Source organism: Chrysochloris asiatica, unplaced genomic scaffold (assembly GCF_000296735.1).
Source record: "Chrysochloris asiatica unplaced genomic scaffold, ChrAsi1.0 scaffold00135, whole genome shotgun sequence".
In the NCBI taxonomy this organism is placed as follows: Eukaryota; Metazoa; Chordata; class Mammalia; order Afrosoricida; family Chrysochloridae; genus Chrysochloris; species Chrysochloris asiatica.
In genome coordinates, this window is record NW_006408653.1 from 1,447,351 (window position 1) to 1,471,554 (window position 24,204).

The following is a 24,204-nucleotide window of genomic DNA, read 5'->3' on the forward strand; positions in this document are numbered from 1 at the left end:
AAGTAGATGGATTAGCACAGTGGCAGCGGCAATGGGTTGTGAGGTAACAACAATTGTGAAGACAGCCCAGGCCTGGGCAGAGTTTCTTTCTGTTGTGCATAGGGTCACTCTGAGTCAGAGCCAATTCTATGGCACCTAACAACAACAACAGGGGCAATCTAGAGCCCTGGTGGTGCAATAGTTTAGTGCTCAACTGTGAACCAAAAGATGGGTGGTTCCAACCCCAGTGGCTACTTGGGAGAAAGACCTGGAGGTCTGCTGTCATAAAACAAAGTTACAAAGCTCCTCTAGGATAGTCCTACTGTTTTACATGAGTCTAAATCAATTCAGCACATTGTAGGATAAGCACTGGACCACAGAGTTATTGGAACTGCAAGGTCAGCAATTCAAATTCACCAGCTGATCCTCTGAAACCCCTACACAGCGTCGTTATGAGTCTGAACCAACTCTGCAGCACTTAACAACAACCATCACCACAGGCTGTAAGCTGGGCATCATTGTTTTTAAAAGCTCCCAGACAATTCTGACATGCAAAAAAAGTTTAGTAAGCACTAACCTAGACTTATTTCTCCTTGACTGTAATCCCCATTACTCTTTTGCTACGTATTACTGGGGCCATACGTAGAGCCTGTCACCCACGAGAACAGTGCACAACAGCTGTTTCCAACCTTCTCTCTCCTTGTGCCTCAGAACCCATTCCTAGAACTCATCAAGTCCTTTCTCGCCTTCTCCCTTTTTGTCCAGTCCTTCATCCCTGTGCTACCCTGAAACCCTTTCTTGTCCATAGCCAATAGCATCTCCCTTCATGTTCTTTCTTCTGCCACATCTACCTGGGATATTGGAGAAGTGTCTACATCAAACTGCAGGCAGAGAATTCCAGGAAGACTTCTTGAAGTTGATGATGGTACTTGAGCTGAGTTTTGATGACCAAGTAAAAGTGAAGAGAGGGCCTTTCAGTCAGGGCTAAAACATATGTAAAAGCATAGCAGAGGGGAAAAGTCAAGTTTACCTGAGCTTCTGTAGTCTGGACAGGTGCTAGCTAATAAAGCTACAGAAGTAACACACTTTACCCAATGGAAAGTGGCCTTGGGCATTGATCCCGGAAGTTTCCACAATATCTTTACAACCTTTAAGAGTAGTTAATAGGTTTTTTAAAATGACTTTTATGTTATAACATTAATACATATTTATAGAAAATAGGAAACACTAAGAAAAACATAAAAGAATATCAATCACCTCTAATCCAGTTACCCAGAACTCAGCTCTGTTAAGATTTTGCTGAAATTTTCCTTTTTCTGTACATATTCTTAGCTAGTTGACAGCATGTTATATTGCTGTTGTTGTTAAGTGTCATCAAGTCAGTTATATAAGTAACTATATATCCTGCCTTCATACTTAATACGATATCATAAACATATTTCATGTTGTTGAAACTTTGTAAATATCTTGGTGGCGGCATAAAATTCCATCCTATAGATACCCTATCATTTATTTAAATATTACCATATGGATCGAAATGTCAGGGGAAGAGGAATTTCATTCACTATTTTAAATGATGCCGTAATGATAATGTTTGTATGAATTTCAGTTCTGCCAGTGGTTTCTGATAATTAGTACCGAGAAAGAAATTAGTGGTTTGAGTGGTATGAAAGTTTTTAAGTTTTTATTATAATGTGTCAAATTTCTTTCCAGTTTACAGGCTTGTCATCCCTGTGAAGGAATATACTTCTCATCTTCTCTTTCTTTCCCAGCACTGCTGCTGTCATGGGAACCACTGAACAGTGCTTGGCTTGAGCTAACAAGATATCAGAGATGCATCTATAAAGTAGCATTCTGAAGGCTGAGCTAAGTGGACCAGATTGAAACTGCTATTGTCCTTTCAGTACCTCCTTTGCTTTTACATTCTCCTTCTTTCCATCCTCTTACTTAATCATCTTTCTTTCCTGTCAAATATATATGAAGTGTTTGCTGCATACAAAGTGCTACATAGGCTTTATTACCAGGGACTAAATCAGAGTAGTGCTGAAAGACCTGATTTTATGGCTGCAACAAGCTGCTGCCCAGCCCAGAGACCCTTTTCCTGTTGCCCTGACAAAAGGATTCTCTGGATAGTAATTCTCCTTAGGGAAAAACATTTTAAAATATTTTCCAATGAAATTGCCAAGTGGGTTCATTGCTAAATTAACTTCTTTCTCCAGTCTGTAATTGTTTAACCCTCCACATGGTCATCCCTGTGTCTGGGATGCCCTCTCTCCTTCCCTTTCTCAATTTAGCAATTTATCTTCCTTATTATCTCTGGCACCTACCTTCTCAGCGTACCCAGTTACAATCAGTCACTCAGGATTTTTTGTTTCTTTGACGCTGTAGGATAAGCACTTCACCCAAAGGTCGGTTTGAACTGCAAGGTTGACAGTTCAAACTCACCATTTGCTCCTCAGAAACCCTATACAAGATCACCATGAGTCAGAACCAACTCAACGACACTTAACAACAACAACAACATAGTTCAATTACAGCATTTTTTAACTCTGATTTGTCCTTTTAGCCAAGCATCCCCATAGGAGTAGAACATTTTGCATATCCAGTTCTTAACTTGGCAGATACTCAGTGACTAGTAAATGAATGAATGAATGAATAATTCCTATACAGCTAAGGTACGTGGGCATTCCGTCATAAATACTAATGAGTTAAAGTGTGTAAAGACAATGTAGAGATAATATGAATTGCCAAAACCACTGAATGGTTGATGCTTGAGGTTAAACAGATACTTGGTGTATCAGAAGTCCCAATCCTCGATTCTGTATTTTAAACATTAATTGTTCTGTGTGTTGGGACCCTGTCTTGCTCTTCTCCCTCCCCCCCCCACCCCCTTGAAAGTTTCATTTTCACTCTCAATTTAAATTGTGGCTAAAGATCTCTGTGCTGGAAGACTGTTTGTAAATACTCCACCAAGGAAGGACTTTGTGGTTCAATAAGTTTAGGAAACAAAGTTAGATTGGTTTCTTTATTTCCGAACTTCCAGGTAGGCCTTCTAGGAAGCTGCAACAGAGATCAACTAGGTCAAATCTTGCCTCGTTAGTAGACAGGAATCATCCTACCCAGTCTCTGCCAGGGAAGATTTCAGAGTGCAGTTTCAAAGACAGAAGAGCAACATGTATATAACAAGATCATAATATCCCTTTCCCCCTTCATTCATCTCAGTCCCTCAGTGGGTAAACCCCTGCCCCAGCCCACCCCCACTCCATACCAATGAGATCAGCCTTCATTACTTCTCTTCTAGAGCCAGGAAGCAAGGTAATGTGTGGGAAGTGATAGCTGCAAGGTAATGTGTGGGAAGTGATAACAACTTTAGAGTTAAAGCCATTTAACAGGAAAATTTGTTAAAAGACCAAGACATTGTAAAAGCTGAAACACTTGAATCTATTAAGTTCTCTGCTTCTCAGAACATTTTGTTACCAGCGAATGTTTCAAGGAGGGAAAACATTGAACTATCACAGTGCTGTCAGATACCAAAGCCTGGTACAAAGAGCAACATGTTTTACAAGACAGCTGTCCTGCAAGTAGAGAAACATCGAAAAAGTTCACATCTCTTTCTCCTTCTCTCTCCTACGCCAACATAACTCCCTCCACTTTCCCCAGCCTCTACACATTGCTTTCCTCTTGTCTCTTCTCCCCTTCTCCTCCTCCTTCTCATCCGCCTCCTAACTTCTTCTCTGTCCCTCCCCACGTTGCTCTCTCCAAACCCACGGTGTTTTCACAGACACTTTGAGAATGACAGAGTAAATGAAGACTATCTAGTGGTTATTCAGCCTTCTTTGGCAAGAAGAGAACTAATTAAGTGACTAGAGGTTTAGATATTCATTGTTTATTAGATCCAAACTCCTTCGGAGAGCCTGGGGCATTCTCCTAAAGAAACATTGCCCCTCCATGACTTGTTCAAGTCCACATGAGATGGAGAATCAAAGGAGACAGTATCTTTTCACAGGTATGAAGAAAGGAGAATGGGCGTGTAGATGGATATAGGAGGAAAACAACTTTGTGCCTGTCACAGAACGCCTAATGCAACTTGTATATCTGTTGGCAGATGATGTCCATCATGGATTATCAGTTGGTTAGACTGTGGCAATGTTGACACATTTGTGGTTGGCCCAATGGTTTGTTTAACTGTCCTCATTAGAAATACATCCATCAAGAGAGTGTTTTTAAACAGTAGTTGGTCTTCTAAACAAGAGTATAGACAAACCCAAATATCCCTTTGCCAATCTTTACAAACACCATTACACAATACCAGGAGGCACAGAAATCCTCTGTTAAATAAACAAAAACCTTTGTAGAAACACAATCTTCTAATATATTGATATTAGTTGAGGTTATACAATAGCCGCAGCCTATAAGGAAGATACAATGCCTTGGTAGGAAAAGGAATTGGAGCTTTTAAAGAATTTACCTCTTTATTTTGCTTCTGTTTTAGATAAATAAAAGTTGTTTTATAAAAACAACTTTGTCTTGGGCCTGACATCAAACCTTAATCCTACCATTGCTTTCACACGAACTTGGGTAGGTATAGTCTAAGTCTCAAGGACTATGAAAAAAGGCCTTTTCCAGGTTCTGAACCACAAGTAATTGCCACCACAGGAGGCCATTGATCCCATAAGGCTCTCTGAACCTGAGACTCATATTGGCTGTCCCTCTTTTTCTACTGTGAACCCAGAATATTATTTACCTTAGCTCAGATTAGGCACCTGGTGTCCTGAAAGAGGTCACTGATTTCCCAGAGGATGCCCAAGGAGGTTGGCTCACTAGTGGCCTACCACAGGCCAAACAGAGGTAAATTAACCATCAGTCTTCATTAGTGGGTCTAAGATGTTATTCAGACATTCAGAGAAGAGAGGCTTGCTCCAGCTATGGATAATGATCTTCATCAGCATTCTTTTCTATCCTGATGCCAAATCCATGTGGCTTTAGCTGCACAGAGGTGGAAAATTATTCCAGAAATAGCTGACTTATCATATATGGTATTCCACATTTGAAGAAGGAGCTCAGCAGTTCGAAACTACCAGCTCTTCCATGGGAGAAAGATGACGCTTTCTGCTCCTGTAAAGATTTACAGCCTCGGAAACCCTGTATAGGGTTGCTATAAGTCGGAACTGACTCCACGGGACATAACAACAAATATATATATATATTCATTGAATGCTTATTAGTGTTCTGAATCAAAATCTTTTTTCACTAAAACTCAGCTCTCTTCCTGAAAGGTACATTTATGGATCTTTGAGAGAAAGCTCTTTTCAGATTGAAGATGAAAAAGCTGTTTCATGGGGAAAGACGGGATGGCAGTGGATTTGGGTTGGCCTTCCCAAGAAACAGGCCTTCTGGTTAGAACCAGTCTGAGGAACAGAAATTTGTAAGCATTGCTTTTGCCTGTCTCACTCTGCAGACCTCAGTGACCAGCTTCTTGAAGTGGTGGGGCTAGAGGGAGCCATGGAGATGGGGCAGATCTACACTGGCCTGAAGAGTGCAGGCAGGAGGCTGGCCCAGTGCTCATCTGTCACGGTCAGGTATGTTCCTCATTACCCAGTAGCCTCTGAGTCTCTCCATCGCCCTTATCAAACTTCCAGACAACAGATAGAAAGCTATCTTTGGATTTCAGGACAGGAAGAATTGGGCAGATGTTAGCTTGATAACTTTTATAAAGAACGTCTTTACAGACCAATTTCCAAACCAAACATATTGCAACCATCTAGGACATCCACTACAGCGTCCGCCACAACCAGTTAATTGGCTGTTCTTTTAGAATGAATGAGTGAAATTCTCTCAACAGGAATATAAGATTATGAAGTCCAGAAAACCAGAGGCCCAACTCCTTGACTTTATTATCTTTACAAATTAAAATGTTAGCTGTCTGCCAGGGTGTACACTATGACAAAAACCAGGTTCTCTGTTCTGCTCTTTCTTGGATAATGGCCTTGGAAATGCTATTTCCTATACAGACAGTCCCCAGGTTACAAATGAGATCTATTCTAACTGTGTCTTCAAGAATTTGTAGATAAATCAGAACGAGTGCAAAATAAAAAGACAAAACAAAACAAAAAAACATCAGTTCTGACTCATAATTACTCTATATAGGGTTTCTAAGACTGTGAATCTTTACAGAAGCAGATAGCCTCATCTGTCCCCTGAGGAGTGGCTTGTGGGTCTGAACTGCTGACACTGCAGCAAGCAGTCCAATGCCTAACCCACAGCACAACCAGGGCTCCTTGGAGCAGGTTCATACTTAACCTTATTTAAATTCTTGTTTAGCCTTACTTTAGTGTAAGAAAGGCTTGAAGCCTGTTCAATGATTTCAAAGCTTCACATGCAGCAAATGAAGGTGTTTAGGATAAAGAATTGCTTTGGACAACTAACCAACTAAGGAGCTCTGGTAGCATAGTGGTTACGAATCAGGCTGTGAACCTCAAGGTCAGCAGTTCAAAACTACCAACTGTTATGTGGGAGAAGGATGAGGCTTTCTGCTCCCGTAAATATTTAGAGCCTTGGAAACCCTGTCCAAGGTCGCTATGAGTCAATCGACTCCACAGTACATTTACCACCACCACCACTAACCACTAACCACTAAACAACTTGATGGTACTTAACAACAACAATAATAGCTAACCACAAGGTTGGTGATTCAATGGCTCCTTGGAAACCCTATGCAGGGTTGCTATGAACCGACTCCAAGGCACTTAACAACAACAACAACTACAGATGTTGGTTCAATTGTTTCAAAGTGAAGGCAAATTTACATATCATTATTTGGCAAATAAGAATTGTCCATCCTTATGTAGCGCTGCAAGTTAATGTGCTGGACTGCAAGGTCAGTTTGAATCACAAGGTCGGCGGTTCAAGATCACCAGCCACTACTTGGAAATTCTACACAGGGTCGCTATGAGTCAGAGCCAACTTAAAAGAAGCTGTACATAAGTTGTCCATAAATTGGACTCTCATAACCCAGGGACTGGCTGTACATATATACTTTTCTAGAGCTAAACCATCACCATCAGCAAACCTTTCATATTTGACTATAAGGATGATGACTCTTCATGGTATGGATCGCATACATCATCCACTACTGGCTCCTGAAAAGGATGCAGTCTAATGGAGGGGTCCTTGGGTTTCACTTGTCTCTACTTAATTAATGTAACCTGTCACAAATCCTTTCCTACCTGAAAATCTCAGAAGTCTTTATGCCTTCCCTTTTTCTAGTCTATTTCTACAGCTCAAATCTATTAGTGTGCCATAGAGATCTCCTGGAGGAGACCACAGGTTGTGTGAGGTTTCACAAAGTTATTTAACCACAGAACCCTTTCCTCCCAGAAGCGTCAGAGCACATTTAGGGAAACTGCTGTTCAGGACTCTGTACAGCTCAGACTTCCCCAGATGACAGCTCTTAGATGTAGATCACCCCACTAGCCTCTCGTCTTCATTTCTTCTCTCTCTTTCCATTATTCTTCAAAGCCACGTTCCCCTTTCTTTGAGAGCCGTTGTACTGAAGTTCCTATGTTCCAGATTCATCTTTCTAGTTCTTTCCCTTTCAGTTTTCCATGACTTTAATATTGAGCCGGTCTGGTGTATTGTTAACACATCTAAGCCATAATGTATATAAGCCATGCAGTACATAACATCTGCATCTCTGAGGAATCACATAAGCCATTTACACAAGGAAAGCCTTTTTCTTCATGTTCAGTAGCTCTCTTTCCAGTAGAAAAAGGAGTGAACCTTAAACCTATCCTCCTAGGCATTCCCTAGACATTCTCCTCAGTCCCAAGTCCCAAATCACCATTTTCTCTTCTTTATGTACCATTTGTTTTTATTACTAACTTAATTGCTTTTATCACTGAATATTCTCTATAAGATTTATATCAAAGCACAGCTTCCCTCCCTCATGTCATCATTTCAAACCCAGGTGAGGGCTATTATCAATGCTTGATAATTGTTCCCTGCTTCCCAAGACCCCCAAAAGGACTGCCCTTTCTCGTAAGCGAATACAGTGCAAATTCATAACTCTCCCACAGAAGGAAGTCAGAAAAATCTCTTGTCTCTCTTTTTAAGAAAGTCATATGCCAGAGAAATCTTGTCCCAAGCAATCCAATGCTTTCCTGTCTTCATATCCATGGAGATAATATCCTGGGATGACCCACTTTCTCAATTAAGCCAGTCTATGCAACCCCAGAGTCTATAGTTGTCCAGGAGGTGAGAGTTGATGGTAAGGCTATGGGATATATAGCAAGACACACTCAGACCTGAGCTATACCTTGTATACATTGGAGACATTACTTCATCGACATGATGTAATATCTCACTCAACATAGAAACCAGGCCCATTCCCATTTCATAACCCCAGTAGTGGGGTTTTGGGCATGGACCAGAGGCCCTCTGGCTAATTGTTTGCCATACTTGTTGGCCACCGCTTCCTGGCTGCTTCTGTGGGTTTCACTACTTACCCAGGGCAGTGTTCCTCAAAGTGTGGTCTGAGGACCAGTACAATAGAATCACCCACAGTGTTTATTAAAATGCAGATTTCTGGGGCCAGCCCCACACCTGCCCAGTCGAATCCCTGAGATGAACTCAGAAATCTACTTTTAACAAGATCCCCAGGAAAGCCTTAGAGAACCACTCCTAGGTGGTTCCCACTTCTGTTTCTTTGATAGAACAACCCTGATTCTCCATGAAGCTCATTTGTGTCCTTTTGGTTTTTTTGGGTTCCAGAACTAACAAGCTGCTGCCAATGCAAGTGGATGGCGAGCCCTGGATGCAGCCACCTTGCTCGGTGAGTTTTCCCAAGCTTTGAAATGGGAATGAGAAATTTTTTTTTACCACTTTGGGGCACTGACTTAGTATGAAATCACTGAATCTCGGAGTTACACGGGGCTTTGGAAGACCCTGAATATACCGTCTCTCCCATTGTATTCATCCAACCATTCATGTACCTGACAAACTTTTATTCGGTACCTAGTATGTGGCAGCATTATTAGGCACCAGTTACAAAACTGAAAGAAATACAACACGGGTCTGTCTTCCAAGAGCTCACAATTCTAGTTGGTGAATTCTGAAACTTCATCCATAGTATCTTTGGCAGATTCAGCTTGAATCATTCCTAGTAGCAGGGAATGTCCTACCTCAAAAGGAAGACTGTTCTTCGGATGAACAAATCTCATTGTTAGAAAGCCCTTCTTTATCTAGAAGCCCAATCTGCACACTTAGCCTTCTACCCAGTTGCTGTGAACACTGGAATGCCTAGGGGATCTCTTCACAATGCACAGACATTCCTCACCACAGGTGTGTCCACAGCCCTGAGGACCTGCAGGAGAATGCCACTGAAAGGGAAACCACCTGGGTAGTCGATTTTGTTCCTGTCTTATAGGGATGAGCCACTGCCAGCGAGTTAATTCCAGCTCATAGTGACCCTAGATACAGGATTTCTGAGAGTGTAAATCTTTTTTTGTTTCTTTGAACCTTTTCATTGTGAATTGAGTGGAGATTTACAGAGCAGAATACCAGGTTTAAGGCCAACAAATCACATACTTTGTTTCATTTCAGTGGTAACGATCCCCCCTCCCCAAATGTATGGTGAGCATAACTCATTAGTGTTGTTGTCTTACCCATAGACCTAACCACTGCTTGGTTGAAAATTGGGCCATGAGGAAGAGTCCTGTTCTAGACCTGAAGGGTGGCCGAGGGCCATTGTCTCAGGTTTTTCCAGAAACTATATATCTTTATAGGAGCAAACAACCTCATCTTTCTTCCTCAGAGCAGCTGGTAGGTTTGAACCCCTGACCTTGCAGTTAGCAGCTCAATGCTTATCTCACAGAACCACAAGAGTCCCTTTGGTTTGTAGGATAAGCACTGAATTGCTAATCACAAGATCAGGCTGTCTGTCCCAGTGAAGATTTACAGCCCCAGAAATCCTATACAGGGTTGCTATTAGTCAGAACCTACTTGGTGGCACCTAACAACAATAACAACAGTTACTCAGTAATATTTGTTGGATGATGAATAAATGAATGAACAAACACTACAATGGGAACCTCTCCATTTCCTTACTTACCATACATACTACATACATACACATACACTAGCTTCCCAGTTAGTACTATTACAGGAGCCATGCATCCCTCCCGAATAGAAACCCAGTTAGAAACTCTGTGGCTAAGAGAAATGTTTTGTTTGTTTTCAGAAAGCCTCTGCTGAGATATTACTTTAGTAATACCCTCAGTAAAGTCGTGTGTGAATGTACAAATCTCAAAAAAACATTGTGATTCTAGACTGCCTAACACTAATGGGCTATCAAGATACTTCAATAACCTGCTATATTGAGCCACTCAGAATATCGAGTTGTCTACTATTATACTGAAGGAGCTCTGGTAGCATAGTGGTTATGAATCGGGCTGCTAACCTCAAGGTCAGCAGTTTGAAACTACCAGCTGTTCCATGGGAGAAAGATGAGGCTTTCTGCTCTATAAAGATTTACAGCGTCAGAAACCCTGTACAAGGTTGCTATGAGTCAAACCCAACTCCATGGCACACCACCACCATCACAACTATTATTCTGAGGAGAGTGTTTTCACAAAACTTCTACTAGGTATAAACCTAGGTATGTTTTTGTAACTCTGTTCCCTATACCAAGGCAGGTGCCGTGGAATCAGCCCTGTCTCATGGCACCCCATTTGTGTCAGAGAAGAACTATGATCCATAGGATTTTCAGTAGCTGATTTTTTTAAGAAGTAGATCACCAGACCTTTCTTTCAAGCTTGAACTTGAACTTCCCAATGGGCTTGAACTTCCAACTTTTCAATTAGCAATCAAGCTCATGAATCATTTGCACCACCCAGATGTGCTATAAATTAGAACATTGATCTCTAGAGACTCTAGCGATGACGTCTTCTATAAAGGCTACCAAAGGTAGAAATTGTTCTGCAAAATCTTTCCTCAGACTTCTGGTTTTATGAAGACTAAGAAAAAGATAGTAATATACTATAGCAACGCTAATAATAACTTACCACCTTTCTAGTATTAGGAAGAATGGAGGGAATTTCTATTACCTCTCATTTTAATGGCGCTAAATTCAAAAAATCTATCCAAGTTCTACCTGTTTTCTAAACAAATATAGGAAGACAGTAAACCCATTCCTGCTTGGCTCAATGACATTGTTTTGATTAAATCTGTAAACTGGGTGTCATTCCACTAAATGCAGGTACTGCTTTTCAAATTAACCAAATACTGCCCTGATCCCTAGCCTACTCTTTCTCATTGCTACCTTGCCCTTCAGAGATTATACCTCACCATGAAAACATTTGTGACCCATTGATTTTTTATGGTGTGAAGTTCATAGAAATTCATATGTAAGGACAAAAATAAATCATTCTTTAAGTTACAAGTAATAAAAGCAAATGCAGTTTTATTTTGTTGTTTTAAATAGTTTTTGAAGGTACATGTCAAGAAGTGATTCAAAATGAAAGGCTTAAGAATGGACCATCACAGCACAAAAGAACTTTTGGTAATCATTGAAAGAAGTTAAACATGGTTACGCAAGTAAATGGAAATGGAAAACATCATTCTTTGAAAGCAAAGATATATGAAGTAAACATTAATAACCTGGATCCCAAACCTAAGGTTATATTAACACAGGTAGAACACATGTAGAAGACATTGTTGAAGCAATAGCAAAAATATATTAAATCTTCATTTTCTCTTTTTGATAATTCCAATGTATAAATCAGAGGGAAATTGTAATAACTAGGTAATCACTAGTAGAACTCTAACTTTACAAATCTGAGAGAATTAAAATATAAAATAAATCCTATCATGGTATGACACTGCTGGATAAGCAGTGGACCGCCAACCACAAGGTTAGCAGTTCAAATCCACCAGCTGCTCCTCAGAAACCCTAAGCTGGAGCACTATGGGTCAGAACTGACTCAACAGCACTTAACAACTTAACAACAACAACATTAGTATAGTACATGACAAAAAGCAAGCAGCAAGGAAACAAACAAAGAAAAAAAACGAGGATGAAAGGGAGTATAAATATATGGTACTGTAGAATAAGCACTGGACCAAAAAGTCAGTTTGAACTGCAAAGTTGGTGGTTCAAACTCACCAGCCACTCCTCAGAAACCCTATACAGGGTGGCTATGGGTTGGCACAGTACTTAATAACAACAACTGACAATAAATATAAATGGGTTAAAGGCCCCTATTGAAAAACCTACACTCTCAGATTAGATTAAAAATTTAAATTATATACTTCTTAAGAACCTACTCAATGGCACAACAACATGAGAGATATACCTAAAACAAAATGACGTATGTATCAATCTGCGTGCTGAGCAAATAATCTGAGAAGCTGGACTATAAAAAGAAGAGCACAGCATCAGGATTGGAGGAAAGTTCATTAACAACATTCAATATGCAGATGATACAGTCTTGCTTGCAGAAGCACTTACTGATGAAGATCAAAAACTACAGCCTTCAGTATAGATTACATCTCAATGTAAAGAAAACAAAAATCCCCACAACTGGGCCAATAAACAACATCATGATATGTGGAGAAAAGATTTAAGTTGTCAAGGATTTCGTTTTATTGGGACCACAGTCAACATCCAAGGAAACAAGCAGTCAAGAAAGCAAATGATGGGCAAATCTACAGAAGAACAATTTGAAGTGTTAAAGAGCAAAGATATCACTTTGAGGACTAAGGTGTACCTGACCCAAGTCTTGATATTTTCAGTTGCTTTATATTCATACAAAAACTGGACAATGAATAAGGAAAACTGGAGACAAATCAATGTATTTAAATTACGGTATTGAGGGAGAATATTGACTATACCATGGACTTCCAGAAGAGCAAAGGAGCCCTTGTGGTGCAGTGGATTAAGCCAAAGTCAGCAGTTTAACCCAACCAGCTTCTATATGGGAGAAAGGTGAAGCTACCGGATCTATAAAAATGTATAGTCTCAAAACCCCTATGTAGCAGTATGGACTTTGGTATTTTATGGGATTTTGGGGGGTAGGGGCGAGGGCACAAAAGAATGAACAAATCTGTCTTGTAAGTACAACCAGAATGTTCCTTAGAAGTGAAGATGGTGAGACTTCATCTCTTGTACTTTGAACATGTTATCAGAAGGTACCACTCCCTGAAGAAGGACTTCATGTTTCGTCAAGGAGTAAGATCCTCAGTGAGATGGTTTGACACAGTAACTGCAACAATGAACTCAGGCATAACAATTGTGCGGATGGTAGGATGAGGCAGTGTTTTATTCTGTTGTTCATAGAGTCACTGTGAGTTGAAACTGACTCAACAGCACCTTAACAATACAAGTAAGCTAGGGAGAAAACAGGTGGCTAGCCCTGATGACTCTGTAGGTTGGGGGTAAGCTGCTAACTGAAAGGTCAGCGGTTCAAACCCACTAAGCTCTCTGTGGGAGAAAGATGATGTTGTCTGCTCCTGTAAAGATTTACAGTCTCAGAAACCCTATGTATGGTTGCTATGAGTCAGAATAGAATACATATTAAGGGATTTGCTTTAGTTTTTATAATCACATTGTAGGCAGAGATTTTCTAAGTCTGAAAAGGAAAAGTGACATACTTAACTACTTAACAAATTTAAAATTCTGTAAGAATTATTATAGATCTTTAAAAGGCAAAGAACAAGATGTTTGCAATAGCTATTTCAAAGAGCAGGTTAATTTCCATAATGTATCAAGAACTCTTAGAAACCAGCAGGAAAGATACTAATAATGCAATTGTGAACAGACAATTCACGGAAGAAATGCTATCGGCTAATATACCTATGACAATATTTAATCTCACAAATTAAAAAAAAAGGAAGTCATTTCAAGTTAAACCAATTAGAAAGCCACCAAGCTGTGTGTCCTTCACCTATCAAATTTTAACAAATTTAAATATAATATTGATAACTGTCATGGGCACACTGTGAGCAACACATTCATACAGTAAGGCAAGAATATAAATTGGTACAGCCATTCTGGAATGTATTTAGAACTAAGTGTCAAAAAAAACCCTTACAAATACTAATATACATTGACGCAGGTCATTTAATTAGAATTTTTTTAATTGTTCATATTTACCTAAAAATCTATGTTAAGTAAAATACAGGTTATCCAAAAAAAAAGACAGCATTTGATGCCAAAGAATATCCATTTCTGTATTACATTTAATAGCTAAAAATTAGAAATTACCGAACAATCCATCATTTGTGAAAAGGGCTAAATAAATTATGCTAGATTCATCAGATGGGATGATTTTCAGTCACTGTGGCACCGTGGGTTAATGCACTGGACTGCACAGTTTACGGTTCAAACTCACCAGCCACTCCTCAGGTACCTATACAAGGTCGCCATGGGTCAGCACCAATTCAACAGTACTTAGCGATAACAACAATATCATATCTGATAATATTTATTGACATCAAAAATGCTTCCAAGGTAATATTAAGTGAAAACAGCAGATTAAGAATCTGATTTCAACTGTACTGAAAACATTAAAGCACAGAAACAGATCACTGAAATTAATATACCAAAAAAATTAAGAGTTGCTACCTCTAGGATATAAGCATATGGATGTGTTTAATCATATATGTTTATAAAATGTATATGATTGAAAACATTTAACTGATGCTTACAGCACTGCACGATGACCTCGCATGCGTTAGCATGACAGTTAGGTGGCATAATGTAAACCTTAAAAATCAAGACTGTTCCTCTTCCAGAGTTAGACAATAGTAGATTCTAAATGTTGAAAGTGATCGTAGTTATCTCATCCAATAGATCTCAATCTTGTGTGTGCATTCAACTGGGCTTACTAAATCACAGTGTGCTGAGCTCCATCCCTAGAGAGTCTGATTCCATAAGTCCAAGCACCTGAGAACTTGCATTTCTAGCAAGACCCTGGGTGACGCTTATACTGTTGGTCTAAGGACCACACTTGGATAATGAATTATCTAGTCCAATTTCCCAAAATATCGTAAATTCTAGACTTCGCCACTCCTTGTAATACCTGATTGTCCATCTACATTGGAATGCCTTTGATGGCAGGAAACACTCTCATGAAGCAGGGCATTCTAAGATCTTGGAGAATCCAAAAATAGCTAAGACCTGAAAGACTATGCAAGTCTCCTTCCCCAGTTTCATCTTAAGCAGGAATATTTCCTTAACATTTCCAAATGTCACAGAGATTGTTTGCAACCCTTCAGATTTTTGCTTTTCCTTTTTCTTTTTACCAACTGAAATTAGAGCAGATGTCTGGCACGTCCCAAATGATTTCAGAAGGGTCCGTGCATGTGGGCATTGGCTGTTGTACCAAGTGTGATCTGGATCACGCACTGAGAGGGTAATGTTTAGGAAGGAGCCTCTCCTTGTATTACTTCTCTTGAAATAATAAAGCTATGCTGTTTTGTGGGAAATGGCCCCCACAGACAACTGCAAGCACTAGAGAAGTTTACATTTTTCACTTCACTTTAAAAGAAAAATCATATGCTGTAGTACTTGTGAATTTTGAGGTATCACAGAAGAGTCTGCTATGTCACTGGGACTGTTTTCCTTTGTGCTTGTTGAGTGTTGTGTTATGGAAGGTTTTTAGGAAAATCATAGAGACTTTAGTTCATTAACTCACCTGCCCAATACCCATGAAGCTTTGGTTCTACCAACAGAAATGTGGGAGTCCATCAGGGTTTGTAAAAGGAGTCCTGGTGTGGCATTGTGGATTAATGCGCTAGACTGCAAAGTCATTTGAACCGCAAGGTAGGCGGTTCAAGCTCACCAGCTGCTCCTCTGAAACCCTACATAGGATTGCTATGTGTTAGAACCGACTCAATGGCACCAAACAACAACAAAAAAAAATCAGGGGTGAAAAGGCTGGTTTACCAGTTGTCATCAAGTCACTTCAGACTCATGGTGATTGCATTGTGAGTCAGAATAGACTTGTGTTCCATGGGGTTTTCAATGGCTGATTTTTCAAAAGTAGTTTGTCAGGCCTTTCGTCTCAGGATGGAATCAACCTCCAACCTTTCTGTCAGCAGCCGAACCTTGTACACACTCAGGAATTCCATATACCTCCTAAAATGGAAATTTTTTTTCGCTGGCTCACTTCTCTTAAAGGAAGCTCTGGGTAGTGCAAGTGATTAAGTGCCTGAGTACTTGCTTGAAAGGTCTGCAGTTTGAATCCACTCAGGGGCAATTTGGAAGACAGGCCTGGAGATGTGCTTGTGAAAGATCACAGCCTTGAAACCCCGTTGGAGCAGTTCTGCACCATACTTGGGGTGGCCTGGAGTCTGAATTAACTCCAGGGCAACTAACAATAGTCTATCCTAATGGGAGGCAGTATGTGTTTAAGGAACAGACATCTCTTAGACTCTAAGTGGAGAAATGGCAGCATGCTTTTCGCCCTCGGTGTGTATGTACATGGAGCTCTGGTAGTGTAGTGGGTACAAATCGGGCTGCTAACCTCAGGGTCAGCAGTTTGAAACTACCAGCTGTTCCGCAGGACAAAGATAAGGCTTTCTGCTCCCGTAAAGATTCACAGCCTTGGAAACCCAGTACAGGGTCACTATGAGTCGGAACCGACTCCACGGCACATAACAACAATAACATATGTACATGGATTGGCAAACTGGCAGTATCAATGGGCTCAAGCGTGGCAACAATTGTGAGGTTGGCCCAGGACCGGGCAGTGTTTTATTCTGTTGTACATAGCGTCTCTCTGAGTTGGTACTGACTCGATAGCACCTAACAACAACAACAACATTTGTATATATGCAGAGAAAGATGTGGCAGGCAGTCTGCTTCCATCAAGATTTATAACCTTGGAAACCCTACATGGAAGTTCTACTCTGCCTGGCAAAGGTCCCTATCTTAGTTATCGAGTGTTGCTATAACAAAAATATGACAAGTGAATGCCTTTAACAAAAACAGAAATTTATTTTCTCAGTTTAGGAGGCTAGAAGTTTAAATTCTGAGTGCCGGCTCATGGGGAAGGCTTGCTTTCTTTGTCAGCTCTGAAGAAAGATCCTGGTTTCCTTTCAGTATTTATAGACCAAATATTCCTATGAGATCTCCATGTATGTTGGCATCAGTTTTTCCTTGGATCTAGTAACGTCACCGTGAAGGGACCCCAGGTCCAAAGGATACACTCCACTCTTGGTTCTTGTTTCTTGGTGGTAATCGGTCCCTCTGAGCTCTGTTTGCTTATTTAATATCTTTTATATCTCAAAAGAGATTGACTCAAGATACAGCCTAGTCCTGTAGACCCTTATTAACATCATAGAAGTGAGGCTTTACAATGCATAGGATAATGACAGCAGATCACACCATGGGCAGTAATGACATCATTGCATAATTATATTACATCATTACATAGCTGTTATATCACTGATAATCACTACCCAGTCAAGTTGATAGATTTTGGGGGGACACAATTCAATCCATAATTGTATCTATGAATTTAAATGGACTCAACAGCACTGAATTTGGTTTGTTTATGTGTACATACAATCAACTCTCCATTATCTGTGTTAATAAAATCCACAAACCAGACCAAAACCTCATGTTACCCAGGAGCACCAAACTCCAGCCCTATTAAAACCTTGATGAAACTGCTGAAATACGAAATGGAAGGGACTTGAATCTCACTTCATTCTCCTAGAGGTGCTAAGTAAGAAACAGATACTCAGCTAGAGAGAGAAAATGGAGAAGCAAGGCTCTTCAATCATTTTTTTTAAATAAAATTTAAAAAGGGCCCATCAGCACGACATGTAGGCAGTGCCCAGTTACCACCTGTGCCCCAAATACGGCCATTTCCACAGCCAGGACATTTCTCGGTCCTCTTTGTTGTGCTTCTCAGTCAGTATTTCCACAGCATGCAATCCAAGCCAGGCACTGAGCTGGTTCTGAGCATGCTAAGTGAATAAGATGACATCCTTCTATTCAAGGGTTTGAGTGTTCGAGGAGCTCAAAGGAGAGTGGAGACTTCCCACAAGAGAGTATGCCAGAATCCCAATCAGATAGTGCTAAACTGCATACCACAGACAAGTCCCCAGTCTGTGCCTCACGTCCCTGAAGTCTGGAGCAAGCAGAATGTCCACAATAAGGCACATGGTACAGAATGGTGCTCCATGTGTTCCGGGTTTGCTACTCTAGTGACTACTGCAAAACAGAAAGATTCGCTCCCCTTCTAGATTTGCAGGCTGCTGGAAACCAAAATAAGAATCATTTGCAGCTCCTCTCCCATGCCCCAGGTGCACAAAAGGTTTTTGCTCCACTGCTAACCAGAGGAGTTCTGGTGTGGCGCTGTGGGTTAATGTGCCAGACTGCAAAGCTATTTGAACTGCAAGGTCAGCGATTCAAGCTCACTAGTTGCTCCTTGGAAACCCTATACAGGGTCACTATGGGTCAGAATCGACTCAACGGCACTTAACAACAACAATTAACCCAAAGATTGGTGGTTCATACCTGCCCAGTGTCATCACCATGATCTGCTTCTATAAAGATTGCTGCTGCTGTTGTTGTTGTTGTTGTTAGGTGCCATCGAGTGGGTACCGACTCATAGCAATCTTATGTACAACAGAACGAAACACTGCCCGGTCCTGCGCCAACCCCACAGTCATTACTACACTTGAGCCACTCTGCTAATCCAGCTCATTGGGGGTCTTCCTCTTTTTCACTGACCCTCTACTTTACAAAGCATGATGTACTTCTCCAGTGACTGGTCCTTCCTGATAGTATGTCCAAAGTATGAGACACAAAGTCTGGCCAGCCTGGCTTCCAGGGAGCATTCTGGATGTACTTCTACCAGCACAGATTGGTTTGTTCTTTTGATGGTTCATGGTACTTTTAATATTCTCCTCCAACATCATAACTCAAATGTAACAATTTTAATACAGTCTTCTTTATTCATTGTCCAACTTTCGCATGCATATGAGGTTATTGAAAATACCATGGCTTGGGTCAGGCACACCTTAATCCTCAAACTGACATCTTTGCTCTTGAACACTTTAAAAAGGTCTTGTGCAGCAGATTTGCCTAATGCAATATATCGTTTGATTGTTTGACTGCTGCTTCCATGAGTGTCTGTCAGTTTGCTATAGTGTGATGGCTTACATGTTGCTGTGATTCTGGAAGCTATGCCACCAGTATTTTAAATAACAGCAGGGTCACCCATAGTGAACAGGTTTCAGATGAACTTCCAGACTAAGACAGACTACGAAGAAAGAGAGACTGATTACTTCCAAATATTTAGACAGCCTACTTTCAAATAAATAGCAGTGTAATACTGTCAGCACAACAAGGATTACAACCAAGAAAACCCTACAGAAGTGTTCTACTCTGTAACACATGGGGGCACGATGAATTAGAACCAACTAGATGGCAACAGGTTTGGTTTATTTTCGTTATTTTGTTTTTTTAAAAATACACCATAATGTCTTTTGATTCCATCCTTTTCTTTCCATTTCCTTGTTGTTGTTGTTAAGTGCCATCCAGTCAGTTCCAATTCATAGCGACCCTGTATAGGGTTTCCGAGGAGTGAATGGTGCGTTTGAACCACTGACCTTGTGATTCAAACCGACCTTTCAGTCCAGTGCATTAATCCACAGCCCCACACTTGGACTCATTCCATTTCCTTATAAATTGAAAGTTTGCTTACAGTAGGACCCTCTCGGCCACACTTTCCCCTCTGCAGCTCACCTTGAAAACAACTGTTTTCCTATTATCATATTGTTCTCCAGGCTAAAAACCCTCTATTGGGGTTCCCTAATGACCTCATGTTACACCCAATCCCTGATGTACCAACTGCCCCACCTGTATCATCGGCCTCATTTCTGATCTTTTGCCCCACACTCAACCTGTTCACATGTGGCTCCTCTACACAGTGTCTTCCTTTTCTTTTTTCACCAACACATTTCCTTCACTTCCTTCAAAGCTTAACTCTTCCCTAATTGCTCCCCTTGACTCTTCTGATTCCTTCCCTAACTTCTTTTGGCACCCACTTGATTTACCCTATATGAATTTATACTTGAGGATGGGTCTCTCTCTCCAAGAGTTCTTCTGCTGTTCTCTGCATTCACACTTGGCTCTTTCAAGTAATATGGTAAAAACCATGTGAATGGGTTCATACTCGTAGATTCTGTTTCATATTGGCCTGCACCCTTCTCTTTGTTTTTCAGTGTAAGAGAACAATTATTAAAGTAAATGTTACATTTTATTTTTATCATTGACACCGGACTTCCACTGATACAGTATCACTTGATTCTAACAACTTTGTAGAAAAATAGGACTAATGTTTTACAGTTTAGAAAGCACAGACTGTGAAAGTTAGATGATTCATTTAAAGACTCATAGCAAAGACGTGGGAGTGTTCAGACCCAGACCCTGATCTTTGAATCCCTCAGTACTCCTGTTCCCACATCTTCTTCCTACGCTGACCATGTGTCATACTTGGCCAACACTGTTGATGGGCTGAGAATGCCAATCAGCTAGGTGACAACATAACCAAGTTGGAGTACTGGTATGGCACTGTGGGTTAATGCACCGGACTGCATGGTAGGCTTGAACCACAAGGTCGGCGGTTCAAGCTTGGCAGTCGCTCCTCAGAAACCCTCTACAGGGTTGCTATGGGTTGGAACTGACTGGATGGCACTTAACACCAACAACACTTGTATAGAATGCAGTAGCCTAGCCTCTCCTTACTTTCATTTGGTATCTTGGATGAACATTGTCTAATATAAAAGTTATAATAGATGTTAATTTTCATTTATTAAGCAACTAGAAAACCCTAGACATTTAAGAGAGAAATGCAACCGTGTAGACAAATGCCAAAAATATCTCAGTCCATATGTTTTATTTGTATTGGACTTCTGGTCCACACTTCTGGTGTGGCGCAGTAGAATCAGCACTAGACTGTGAACCACAAGGTCGGCAGTTTAAACCCACCAGCTGCTCCTCGGATCACTTTGAGTTGGAAACAACTCAACGGCACTTAACAACAACAACATACATATATATGAAAGAAAGTTGGGTCTTCTCTAGAAGGCTAAGAAAAGAGGAAACATCTAAGGGACTCATTTGAAAACTTGCCACAAGGTGTTGATTGGGTCAGAGGTCAGTCTGAAGTCTCTCCGTCAACTTTTAGATATTGGTTGATATCCCTGCACTGCCTGGGCCTAGACAGGAATGGCCAGGAGCAGTGGAGGCTGGGAAGCTGAAGAACTAGGCTTTGACTGTTCTGCCTCTCTGTATGTGACCTAAGCCCCATTCCCTTGTCTCTCCTGCAAAGAGGTTGAATGAGAAGGTCCCTGAGGTCCCCTCCAGCTGTGACATTCTGAGAGTCTATGAATAGCAAGGACACAAGACAGGTGCCAGCTGATCACCATGTGGGAAGCTCACACCTGTCTCTCCTCAGTGCTTCCGCCCCTCACTTCCAGCAGTGCCAAGCTCCAGACCCAGTCAGGGTCGAGTTGCCAATTTTGAATCTGTTCAAGGACAGTCATGCTTCTGCATGGGGCCCCTTCCAGCCCAAAATGAACCTTCCTTCCCCACTCTTCCACTCACTCTCCCTTAGGCTCCTGGGATTGGTGGGCCACTAATTTATTTCTGCCTCTTTGCTTTTAGATTAAAATTACTCACAAGAACCAAGCGCCCATGATGATGGGGCCTCCCCAGAAGAGCAGCTTCTTTTCACTGAGGAGAAAGAGCCGTTCAAAAGACTAAACAATGTACCAAACACCAGAGAAAACAAGAAACTTTAACCACACACTCACACACACATTTACACACGCACACAAACACACTCTTCCCTAACCAGTGGGCCAAAGCCAGCCTTCAGGAAGAAAACCTTCACCTTGCCATATGTTCTCTTTTATTAATGGATATGCCCCTAACAGAGCCAGTGCCAAAAGAACATTTTGAATGGAGTTGGGGCCCACCAGGATCTGGTTGGCCCATGCATCAACCTCCACATTCCCAGAAGGACTTGAGGAGGACTTTCTAAGACTGAGGTGAAATCTCCTTTTCTTTCCACCAGCCCTGCAAGTTTCCTCATGGACGCTCACAAGGAGCAAGCTGCAGGTTTCCTGCCGATGGTGAAATCGGATGTGGCCAAGGGAAGGCACTCCCATTCCAGAGAGCTCGCACAAAGGTCCCTCTGTACAGAGACAAAACGGCCTTCGACGCACAGAACATAATCCTTGGCAGGGCCCAGAGAGCTCACGTTGGTTTCTTGGTTGTCCTTTGAGTGACAACTTTTCCTTCAACTTGCTGAGGAGGCAGAAAGACGCTGGAAAGCTGTTTCTACTCTTGGTTCTTTTGCTATCCTTGGGCACTTGTTATTTTCCTGAAGCTTTCTCCTGGTGGTGGTGTGTTTGTTTAGAGACGGCTCCAAGAGCTCGAGCCCCCAGAGTTGCCTGCACAGCCACCTTAGATGTGGTATTTATTTTCTTAGTTCTGTGAACACTTGGGAGGGGAAGCAGAGAAACTGGGATTTATTTTTCAAATTGGTGTCATAATATTGTGTAAAAAGGGAAGGGAGGAAAAAAAAAAAAACAACACCCCCAGCTTCTTTTTTTTTTCAAGCCAGAGCATGTTTCCTGTTTGAGTTCCAAGCCCTGGTGACAGACTATTCCTGAAGGCAGAGAAGATGGGACAGAAGGACCTTTTGCTGAGGAGACCAGGAGACAAACTATCAAACATCTTTACATTCTCCAGCGTATGACATGAAGACCCTTCTGATGGCATTGTGTGTGTGTATATATGTAGCATATATAATATATATATGTACATATATATAAATATTTATTTACAGATGAACTTATCCTGACTGAAAATATAAGTATATATATAGTATTAGAACAGAAAATGAGGAAGAAAAAGAAAGTTCTTACACTCCTGTTCCATTATTTCATCGTCAAGACACACTTCCCTGTAGTGACCATCAAGTTTAAGAGAAATTAAAGTCATTCCTGATCATGAAGAGACTGAGATCTCCTAATTCTGGAGCCTCAAAGCAACCATGAGAGACCATGGTGGGCAGAATTTACTCTCCCATTTGACAGATAAGGAAACTGAGTTCCAGAAAAGAGACTTGTATGTGGTGTCTTGGCTAATGTGGCATGGGAGTAAGTGGTACTAAGAAGATATTTAATAAAGAAAAGAGCTCAGACATTTTGGGATAGGGTCATGTCTAGTCACTGAAAGGTGATTCCATTGGATTCAAGTTGCCAAGGAAGAAGGAATGAGCAGCACATGTGTGGACAGGACAGACCCACATGAGAACACAAGGAAGGACGTCTCAGTGCTTCCCAGAGGTTCTCTGACCTCAACTGGAAGAAGTTCAGTGAGGTCAAATGCATTCGACAAAAAAATCAAATTAAACTCTTCATGTCATCCTCGTCATAGTCTCTTAGTCTGGAAAACATCCATGGCTGAGGAATGGCCTTGGTGGAGAGTCACAAGGAAGATAGAGACACCTTCTGCAAGGTGCTGAAAGCCAGGTCACAGGGTTTTCAGAAGAGCTAAATGACTCCAGCTGGTACTGCCTTTCCCTCCACTCCCTGGAGCAGTGTCTCAAGAAGAAACCTGGGCCCACTTGAAGTCACTCCACTGAAGTGACTTTAATTTCCTTGCATTGGGTCAGAAGCTTTGAACAAAGAAGGGAAAATTAAGATTGTGCGTAAAAATTGAAACTTACTCTGAAGCAAACAATCATCTTTCCAAGCTCCAGGACTATCCTGATGGATCTACAGTGCAGATCACTGGGCAGGGGAAAAGCCAAGCCACTTGAAGAATTATCCTTAGTGATGGGATCCTTGGTGATAAGACCAACAAGTTCCAGAATGACAACAGGTACAATCTTAGGAATCACTTGATTCTGAAACTGAGGCAGATTCAGGCTTGTGTCATTGGTCCTATGACATTTACAGAAGGTTTTGCATGTATTTCAGCCCTGATCTCCCAAAATTGAAACTGTTGAGACATGCTACTGTTGACAAATGAAACCTATTGTCAGAGATTCACAAATCTCATGAAGGCAGCCCTGACCTGCTCTACCCTAGTCCTTGGGACTTACAACGCTGCTTGAAAGGAATATCCCAAATCCTCCATAAACATCAGTGGAATTGTGTTTCCTAATTGGCAACCTTAGCAAGCCTTGTGTTGTT

The 24,204-nt window shown here is 41.2% G+C and overlaps 1 protein-coding gene across 7 annotated transcripts in view; it reads left to right on the forward strand.

Moving 5' to 3' along the window:
* Positions 1 to 22,607, forward strand: part of DGKG (diacylglycerol kinase, gamma 90kDa) — a 261,627-nt gene extending 239,020 nt beyond the window's left edge. For 3 of the 7 annotated variants that reach the window (XM_006869754.1, XM_006869749.1, XM_006869751.1), the window contains 3 exons: positions 5,438 to 5,558; positions 8,749 to 8,809; positions 21,662 to 21,760. In XM_006869754.1, the coding sequence (XP_006869816.1) occupies positions 5,438 to 5,558; positions 8,749 to 8,809; positions 21,662 to 21,760 (281 nt within the window). Of the gene's footprint in view, positions 1 to 5,437; positions 5,559 to 8,748; positions 8,810 to 21,661 lie in introns of all 7 variants that reach the window. The other 4 variants (XM_006869748.1, XM_006869752.1, XM_006869750.1 and 1 more) reach the window with 4 other exon arrangements.
* The last annotated feature ends 1,597 nt before the right edge of the window (positions 22,608 to 24,204 follow it).